We start from the raw sequence: 10,752 nt of genomic DNA, 5'->3' as shown, positions 1-10,752 counted from the left end.
GTCTGGAATTGTGCTGACTGCACACAGAAAACTTGTATTTTGTATCGGAGTCAACTGTAGGTCATCACGTGAAACCGAGGCTTAGGATTCCAAAACGAGGCGTTGTTAGATACCATAATGGCGTCCCAAGAAGAGATTGCTGCCAAAGCTGCTGACGTTTTACAAGGAATTGCAAGGCAAATCAACTGCCTTTCCGATGATAACAGAACCACTAGGCGACGTGGCATTGATGGAATTCGCAAGGCAACTCTAGGAAAGGAACCACCACTGGAGAAAGAAATTCTCAAAGAAGTCCTCAATCACATCGTAAAATCCATTTTGAAATGTTTCAGTGATCCTGTTGAAAAATGCCGTGAGTTAGCCATACACTTTATTGGTGACTATATCACAAGCGTTGATAATTTCGAAGATATTCTGCCGTACCTCATACCAACACTTGTACAGAGGCTAGGCTGTAAGGAAATCGTGGAAAATGCCGAAGAACTGCGACTGACTTTGGTGGAGTTATTAACCAAAATTGTTGAGATTTGTAAGAAAAATGTTGCCCCCTATTTAGATGACATGATCCAAATTCTCCAGAAAACTATTGTTGATCCATATCCGGAAGTGAAAAAACAAAGTTGTAAATGCACCTCTCTGTTAGCCAAGACAATTCCTGAACATTTCCACTTGCTGTCTGAATCGCTGATTGCCCCCCTGCTTCTGACAGTCAGTCACCAACATTCCAAAGTTCGCGTCGCTTGTATCAACACTATAGGTGATGTTCTGCAATACGGTAGTCCCAAACCAATGGAGAATGTCATTCCGCACCTAACACAACGTTTTTTTGACCAAGCACCAACAGTCAGAGTTGCTGTAACTGACGTAGTTGGGCACTGGCTGTTGGATTTTATTGATCGTTACTCGTTCCATTCAAAGCTGATTCCACTTCTGCTTGGTAGTGTTAGCGATGAATTGCCAGAAATACAAAATCAGGTATGTACCGGTAATTATGTAATGAAGGTAACCCTGCTGGCAAAAGGAATGCAAACCAGTGGAAGAAGTTTTTCCAAAGCGTCTTGGTGAATAGTATATTTGTTTTGAGCAGTTAGTGAAAAATGGCATGTTCTGTTACTTTTCTCTTGGTGTCTTTACTTACATGTAACCATGGAAGTAAGGAGGCATCCATGATGGCATAACCCTAAACTCACTAGGTATCTGTCATTCATCAACAAATCCACAGTACATCTAACAACACTTCTCTAATACTGGTGTTAAACCTTATCAGCATCCAGGAAATTAGTCATAAAAGTGACTGAAACTGCACAGCCATCTAAACACTTGTATAATCACAGATACTAGAAAACTATACTGTGTTAATTAATTGAAATCCTATGAAGCAGATATTGATGGAAAAAGTAATGCCTGAATTCAAACTGCTTCTAAATGCTTTTCTATGTAAACACATTTCACTGTTAGTACGCAGGGGTAGTACCGGTAGTGTAAAATAAACAGAACAAATTTTTAAATGTTCTCAACAACAGCTTGACAAGAATCATTTTGATTGGTAATAAAATTGATGTGTTCAAACACGTCATCTAAAATAACCCTGTTAACACGTTTGTCACATTCATTGTCTTTTTAGGCAAAACAATTGTGGAAGGATGTTGGTGCTAAATATCAAGATGAAAACGAAGAAGAACTGAAAAAACAAATTGATTTTGGTGGTCCTGATCCAGCACTACCACCAGGAGAAGGTGAAAATGAATCAATGATTATGTCAGAGTATGTTTATGTGATATATACATATACATACCGGTAATATTAACTCATTATACCACATTAAAAACTGTCATTAACTTACACTGCTCAACCAAGTTTTCATGTGAGATGGAAGGCATCATCGTCACTTTCATACACCCAAGGAATAATTTTTCTACTACCATATAATCCTCTATTACAAGCGCATCTCAAATAGAAGTGCACTCAGACCCAGAACTGCGCTTATAGTATATTTGTCATAATAAATACTGTGTGATGTATATATTTTTTTGTTAATCTCGTGGCTACATTTACTTAGTGTACCTCCATCTATTTTTGTCATTCAAGATGAACGTCCTGGTCTTGGATGCCGAATTCTAGTGTATCGAAACCTTATCAAGATTCTGCCCGGTATAGTGAATGACCTCTCAGATTGGACGGTATCTAACCGAGTCATGTCCTCCAAGTTACTGTGCGTGTTGTTACTTAATGCTGAAGACCATGTGACCCAACACCTGGCTGCCTTGTTAACTGGGCTATATAAGGCTTGTGGTGACGATGAACAACAGGTGGTTGAAAGGGTATGTTCAGTCTGTACCTCTGAGTTAATAATAGTTGGATATTGTTGTAATGCAGTTTAAATTATTTAAATCAGTGTATTGTCAGTAGTGCATGTGCTCACAAGAATGACAGAGATGTGTCCATTGTCATTATGCATGTACAATGAATGTGATTTTTGGTTCATGTGATGCACTTCTAATAAAGCGTATGCATCAGATTCCTGTTTATAGTTTCTTTTTAGTGTTATTTTCCTGTGACAGTATCGGTAGCCACTTCAAGATTGACACTGTAAATCATGTCTTTTTAGCCTGGTGTATTAGCTAATTTGCCTAATCTGTAATTTTGCTAATTCAAGATGTAGCTGATTTAAAAGAAAGTATATTCACACAATGAATGAGATTGTTGGCTTTTTAGCTGAATCAAGATTTTGTTAATTCATGTATTGAGTCAAATTCAATGTGTTTTGCTCTACATGTATTTAATAGATCCCTTGTAACAAGTAAGCAAGCATACAAAGGTGAAATAAAAATATTCCCATTCATTGTGCATGTACGTTTGAAATGCATGCATTGGAGCTTTTCTTAATGTTCTTTAAAAACAAACAAAGAGCTAAATTTTCATAAGAAATAAGTTCAATATTTATGAGAATTTTATGAGAAAAAAAAAACATTGACCGAGAGCTTTTTGGGTATTTGCATATTTTGAAATCCTTTGTTTATAGACATACTGGTTATATCTGTTCTCATAGGTGATCAAGTCAGCAGAGTTAACAGGATGGTTTGTGAAACCTGAAATCTATTGTAATCTTGTCTTACCCACACTGAAATCTTCCCAGAATGCAAATGTTCTTACTATATTTGCCGCTTTGATTAGAGGCACTCCGCCTGGTGTATTGCAGTCACGGTTACATGAGATATGTGATACACTAGCTGAACCGGATGTATGCAGAGCTGCTGAGGTGAGTCTCAGAATTGCTATTGAGTCAATAATACTTTAAAATTGTATCCCTACTTTATGTCACACACTTCCTACTGATTAAGGACAGCAGGCACCAGCACATGGAAGTAATAGAAACCCATACCCCTAAAGGCCTCTGATCAGATTTCTCACAAGAATTTGTGATTTTTTATCTCGTACAAACTCCATCACTCCATTGAATAGTATTCTGGACATTCTTACGAATATTATCAAATCAGCAAAAGTTTCCCAAACCGGTTCATCTACGTGCATACATACAATGTGTTGAATCAATTTGAATCTACATTGGCAATCTCATACTCTCAGTTGTTGGGAATGTAAGAATTATTCGTCTGACACTAAAACTTAAATGATTTATCTTAAATGATTCAGTAATGACAGTCAGTCTTTTAAAAATCACCATTCTTGTTTTGTTTTTCTTTTCTAAGATGAAGTATCTTTATCAAGTCCTGGCTTGCACTGACGCTGTTATCAGTAAATGTGGTGAAGACTGCAAAGAATATAGTTTACAGTTGTTCACTGTATTGCTGACTGTCTTGGCAATGACTAACAATATAGATCTTATGGATGAGGTAAGTTTTTTCATGTTACAGTAGCAATCATAATCTGAATGTAAATGTGCATATTATTTGCATATTATTTTGCACATGTATATGAATTTATTTCCACTTCACTCACAGGTCAAAGTAACTTTGAAAAAATTATCTGAAGTTCAAGGTCTTGGTGATTCGTACGAGTTATATCATCAGCACACTAAGCAAGTACTTGATAGTTTGAAGGGTAGTTATGAACAGTGGACTAACTACTCCACAGAAAGACTAATTTTTGATACATTACTCACTGAAGCAGGTAAGCATAACGTATATAAATAACACTTGAATCTTGATGGAAATGTGTATATGCATGTTGTCTGTTAATATCATTCTATAACATTCTAGGTATGATAAGGCATGATATGAGTGTAAACTATCAACCTGAGCCATCACAATATATTGTTTCCCAATTGCTTGGAGGTTAACCTGAAAGTATACACAGAGGAAGTCTGGCAATTAAATCTACTTGTGCACCACAGAAATTGATGCAATTCTGTACTGCCCGAGTGCTTACTTCGCGATATTCTCATGATAACCATGTTCTGATTGTAGTTGCAATTATAGTCACAACATCTCAACATAGATTCATGCCACCATGGCGTTATTTTTTTTCATGTCAAATGATACATTGTTGCTGCACTCATTTTCGATGCGAGATTTATACTAAATATGTTAAATTCTTTTTACTCATAGTATTCATTTCAATGATAATGTACATGTCTATTCCATTTTTACCCTTCCCACTGCAGGTCCTGTTGTTGGTGAGCATCTCGATGAGGTCATACCAATGCTTAAAACCAACTTGCGTCCCGAGAAAGACCCTGAATTACGACTCAAGTTATTCTCACTGCTTTCTAGACTGGTAACCAACGCTAGCTATACTCTCAACTCGCAGGAGAGGTTTGGTGACTTTGTAATCGTTGTAGTCAAGGATATGATCATACCTAACTGTGTGTGGCATGCTGGCAGGACTTCGGCGGCCGTCAGGACTATTACAGTGTCCTGCCTCTGGGCACTGTTCCAGAGTGAACTACTTACTGATGTGAAGGTACATATTGTATGCATTATTGTGACAGAATTGGTAAAAATGCATTACGTGTGAATGTCTTTTCCACATAATTGAATATTATTTGTTACCATGGTTATCAGTCATTTGTTTTGAAGTATCAACCACGTAGATATTCATCTATTAGAAGCACTTCTGTAATTGCATTGATTGTATACTGGATTATTATTTGTTTGGCTGTACAGCCATAGCTAATACTGCAAATATGTCAAAATATTTCATAATAACGACCCCCTTATGGGGAGTCAAAGTGAAGACAACTCCTTTGTCTTGAGCACCACAGTGAAGTATTCATGGTTGCAATTTTCTGTGAGTCACAAATATGTGCATTTAAGTTTGATCAGTACAGATTCATGAATGCCTATCATCTTGTTGTTCAAACAACTACATGTAATCTATGTATTGTTTCTCATTGTCATAAAAAAAGGGGAGTACCTGCCTATTTGTGAAGTGGTTTCAGTATTTTTCTCCGTTCAAATACATGGGCAATAGAACATGTTCTCTCTAGAATCTCCCATTGATCAATCTTAATATGGCTTACAGTATTCATGATTTTTTGTTTTTTCAACTTAGTTTATAATTCTGAATTATGGCATTATCAGCCTAACTAAAACTTTGCACATGTCCGTATTTCTACTTGTAATATTATCAAACCACATGCCTGTATTTCTATTTCTAGCTTAACCCAATACTAGATGACCTTGTGACTCAGCTAGTTTCTTTACTGGAAGATGACGTAAGAACCACTCGTCTGGTCACCTGCAGAGTTCTGCAGAAACTTCTTACACTCTGCAAGCATTCATTTGATCCTGAGAGATTGCATAAAATGTACATGGAGCTGCTCAAGAGAATGGATGATAGTAACGATGAAGTGAGAGTAGCCACGGCGAGGACCTTCTCGGCATACTTCAACTGCTTCCAGTCGGACTATGATGCTAGTTTTTACAGGGCACACCTTGAAGAAATGTACAAAGGTTTACTGGTACATCTTGATGATCCAGATCCCATTATACAGGATGCAGTCTTTGGTATGTTTTCTTATTTAATGATAATGAATCTTTTACATTATTGTATTGTACTAATTAATTTTCTGAATTATGTTTATGTTATTCTTGAAAAACCTGTATTTTTGGATATGAACAATTTGGCAGTAAAAAAGTAATAATCTAAACAGTGCACAATGTAAAACTTCAAGCCTATTTTACACATTTTAATCAGAGGGTTGAGTAGTTGCATTTGAATTTTAGTAAACATTAATTGTTATTAACACGTTGATAATGGCAACAGTGTAATCCAGCTGGGTACTCCCTGTACAAGATAGTTTTTCATCTTGAAACTAATTGGATTGAGTTGTGTTTTATTCTAGTATAGCTTTTAAAATACCAGTGTGTGTATGCATGAATACACTTTCTAATTGTCATATCTGAATCTGATATGGTACTCCTTATTTGTACTCCTGAGTTGGAATGATGCTGTCTCCTATGACTTCACTTCACATTATCACAAGCTCTCCAATGTGTACAAGTAATTTGTATTATATTTGTGATATATATACATTCTACTGGTCTATTATATGCATAATTATATTTTTATATTTTATATTATTGTTTCAGATGTTCTAAAACAAGCAGCCTCCATATGTCCAGCCATGTTACAGAGACAAATTGATGACGTCAAGCATAAACACCGAATTCCCAAATATTGTAATCATCTATCAGAACATATCAACACTCTACAGTCATCGTCATGACAACACTTTCTGAGAATTATTACGTAACATTTTTAGATCATTCACAGAGAGCTGTACTCGTTGAGTAATTTTCTGCAGCTAATTAATTTAATTGAGGTGTGAGAAACATGTTTAATATGTTTGTAGTGTTTTATTTGAATATCGCATATGATAATACTTTATCTATACATACCATGTGTAGAAGATCTGCTATAGATTGACAATATGTAGTCACGGCTTGTATTATAACAGTCATGAAATATGTAGTAGCTGGAGGCAGGTAACAGGTTTTTTGCACCTTTGGAGATGTGTACTACCAGTAGATGCTATGGTTGATTTTTCATTATTACAGAACATTTGTCACTTCATGTGGTTTTCAATAAGGGTCCTATGCGACATGTACAACACGTATAAAAAAAACCCACTGTTTATTTACACAATTTGAACAAGCAAATGATTGTAGTGTTTTAAATGATCAAAATTTACACAAATTCCATAATGTGTACTTTTACAACTGCTGCTATTTTGAAATATGTTCAAATAGTATTAAAGTGTTACCTGTGCTGGTTATGTGTAAGCAGTGAAAAGTAACTACTGTTTTGTGAAAGTCTTCGCTGCATTCACTTGCATGTTGTCAACTATACATCCCTATCTTTCTGGTAAAATCATGGTACTGATCAATCCTAACATGGCAACATACAGTAACAGTAAATTATGGGATGGCAGTATATTCATTTCTGTGATTATGTTATTGTTTTAATTATGTGTATATATGCAAATAATCTTGTGAGTTTTTATGACAGACATATTCAATGTTTAATAAGATGGCAACATACATTAGTCAACCCTTGTAAATTTTTCACCTTTTGCCCACAATTAGGGTTTTTTCGCAATTAATTTGATTAAAATTCGATGTAGGTCTAGGTCTAGACTCCAATATTTTTTTTTTATTTTTATTGTTATTCAAAAAATATAAAATTTAAAAAAAAAATTTGAGCCAGGACCTACTGTAAATTTTTTTTTAATAGAAATGGTGAATTTTTGGTTCTTAATTATTCAAAAAGAATGGGTGCGACTTTTATTAGGGTTGCGTCTTCTAATACAGATTTTACGGTACATTGCATTTTAATCTGATTGGGTTCTTTCCATGTGTGTATTCATTTGACAGTCACATTTTTGTTTCAAACTTGATACTTTAGTTGATTCCTGATAGTAGACATATTTTTTTCTAGATCAGATTAAAAAGAAAGTCAGACTGGTCATTTATGCTCAAATTCTGAATATTGGAACTGCATAATGGCTAATTGAGACACATTTGGTTCATTCTTATTCTTATTTTGGCTCAAAAATGCAATCTCTTCAAACTGGTAATTGTGTTGTTGCACACAAATCCAGATTTGATTTGTATCTTCAATCCAAGATGTCTGACAGGCAGCCATTTTGACTGACTGACGAATATAATAAATTTCACGAAAAAATGGTACATATGGATTGACCTCCCTTTTCTGTGCATGCGAACATCCATATCCACACATTATACACGTGTTGGACATATGCACATGCATTATTCTTCATTCAAGATAGCTGAATGGCAGCCATTTTTAAGCCAAAAATGCATCAAAATCGTATGTTTTACCATTCCGGAACCTGATCTCCGTCGTGCATGAACAGATTCTGTTCAAACTTGGCCTTTTCATTAAACCTTTCACCATAGATGTGAAACACACAAAATGGAGCACCATTTATTTGTCATAAGTATAAGAAAAAAGTGGGCTGCGACATTCTTAAACAAGCAGCCTCTCGGCTGAGATAGCTCCGCTGTTAGCACTGTACATTTCAATTAAAGAACAGAAGATATCATTAGAAAATGAACAATATGCATAGTATCAATGCAATGGGACTTGCTGTTGTCAACAAGAATTCAAAAATATCATTTTTCACTATAAATGATTGTGGTTTTTAACAAGAAGTCGAAAATATCACTTTTTACCAAAAATGATAAAAATATTCATCAAAATTAGAGAATTGAAGATATCATTACAAAATGGACAAATCTGAGAGAGGTCCACATGTAGTGTAGTACCTATATATGTAATATCAAAGCAATTGGACTTGCGGTTTTTAACAAGAAGTCAAAAATATCACTTTTTACCAAAAATGACAAAAATATTCACCAAAATTAGAGAATTAAAGATATCATTACAAAATGAACAAATCTGAGAGAGGTCCACATGTAGTACCTATATATGTAATATCAAAGCAATTTGACTTGCGGGTTTTAACAAGAAGTCGAAAATATCACTTTTTACCAAAAATGACAAAAATATTCACCAAAATTAGAGAATTGAAGATATCATTACAAAATGGACAAATCTGAGAGAGGTCCACATGTAGTGTAGTACCTATATATGTAATATCAAAGCAATTGGACTTGCGGTTTTTAACAAGAAGTCAAAAATATCACTTTTTACCAAAAATGACAAAAATATTCACCAAAATTAGAGAATTAAAGATATCATTACAAAATGAACAAATCTGAGAGAGGTCCACATGTAGTACCTATATATGTAATATCAAAGCAATTTGACTTGCGGGTTTTAACAAGAAGTCGAAAATATCACTTTTTACCAAAAATGACAAAAATATTCACCAAAATTAGAGAATTGAAGATATGATCATGAAATGAACAAATCTGAGAGAGGTCTACCCAAGGTACATGTACACCAAGTATCAAAGCATTCAGGCTTGTAGTTTTCAAGAAGAAGTCGAAAAAGTAAAACATTGACACGGACGATGACGGACAATCACTCATATGATAAGCTCCGCTCGACAAAGTCGACAGCGGAGCTAAAAATGTTAACACCGGCAACTAAAGCCAACTCGAAATTACGCTTAAACTTGAGAGGACAGGCTTCATTAATACCTGTAATTTCGCTAATTCAAGATGTATCTAATTTAAATAAAGATACATTCTCGTAATGAGATTGTTGACACTAAATTAAGGTTCTATTAGTGTATATATTGAGCCAAATTTGCTAAAATGCCATGTAACTATTTAAGTGTTATACAGTAGTCTCAGGCAGAAGTTATTACCAGGTAGGTATCTGTAAAAGCAATTATCGTTAAACTATAAAACTAATTCAGAATTAAAAATGTATAAACAAAGATGGCAATTCCGACTTTTGCGCACACCAACAAGTACATACTAAGGTTATCAAGCTTCAATTAGTTATAGTAAGCAAATAACACCGAATAAACGAATCAAACAGAGCCCTGAGCAATAATATATTCTTCTTCGCTGAAAAAGAAATTGCCATTGTTAAGCAAATTAATTACCTGGGTATAACTATAAGTGCTAATGGCAAACATAAAGAGGGTATCAATAATTTAAAAAATAAAGGGATGAAAGCTCTCTTTGCTTTGAAACGCAAACTCGGTTATGACAACTCACTAAACATACCCCTCCAACTATCTTTATTTGACAAACTGATAAGACCAATTATTGTATATGGTAGTGATGTTTGGGGTGATGAAAGCACAACTAAGTCTGCAATTGAGGATGTCCATCTTTCATTTTGTCGGTTCATTCTTGGTCTCTCAAAATTCACACCTAAAATGGCTGTTTATGGTGAGCTAGGAAGGTACCCCATTGACTGTTTTATCAAGAAACAACAACTTAAATATTTCAACCGGGTAACAAACTCTGATATCACATTACTAAGAGAAGCCTACTTAGTAAATAAGAATGTAAAAAGTAAATGGTTTACTAGTGCAGAAACCCTCATGCAAGATATAGATGTTGTCACCATTGTAAACTCAAGTGAAAAAATAATTAAGAAAAATTTAGACTTTATTCATAAAAAAATAAACAAATCATTTGAGAACCAATGGATCTTAGACATGCATAATGATAATAGAAAACAAACCTTGGCTAAAAACAAACTAAGAACATACAGACTTTTCAAACAAAATTGAAAAATTGAAAATTACCTAATTAATATGCAGAACCATGGTCTTAGAAGGTTAATTGCAAAATTCAGGACAAGCAACCATGACCTTAAAATTGAGAAAGGCAGACATAATAA

The 10,752-nt window shown here is 34.6% G+C and overlaps 1 protein-coding gene across 1 annotated transcript; it reads left to right on the top strand.

Moving 5' to 3' along the window:
* Positions 1-117: 117 nt before the first annotated feature.
* On the top strand, positions 118-7,471 carry LOC100378541 (dynein axonemal assembly factor 5-like). Its single transcript, XM_002740315.4, has 9 exons — positions 118-975; positions 1,625-1,736; positions 2,089-2,321; positions 3,050-3,259; positions 3,708-3,851; positions 3,960-4,128; positions 4,622-4,920; positions 5,618-5,966; positions 6,552-7,471. The coding sequence occupies exons 1-9, from the start codon at positions 118-120 to the stop codon at positions 6,686-6,688; spliced, it is 2,511 nt and encodes an 836-aa protein (XP_002740361.1). The 3' UTR covers positions 6,689-7,471.
* Positions 7,472-10,752: the final 3,281 nt, after the last annotated feature.

Source organism: Saccoglossus kowalevskii, chromosome 8 (genome assembly GCF_978046115.1).
Source record: "Saccoglossus kowalevskii chromosome 8, keSacKowa6.1, whole genome shotgun sequence".
In the NCBI taxonomy this organism is placed as follows: Eukaryota; Metazoa; Hemichordata; class Enteropneusta; family Harrimaniidae; genus Saccoglossus; species Saccoglossus kowalevskii.
The sequence above is the reverse complement of the archived record's forward strand: the minus strand, read 5'-3'. Positions and strand labels throughout refer to the sequence as shown.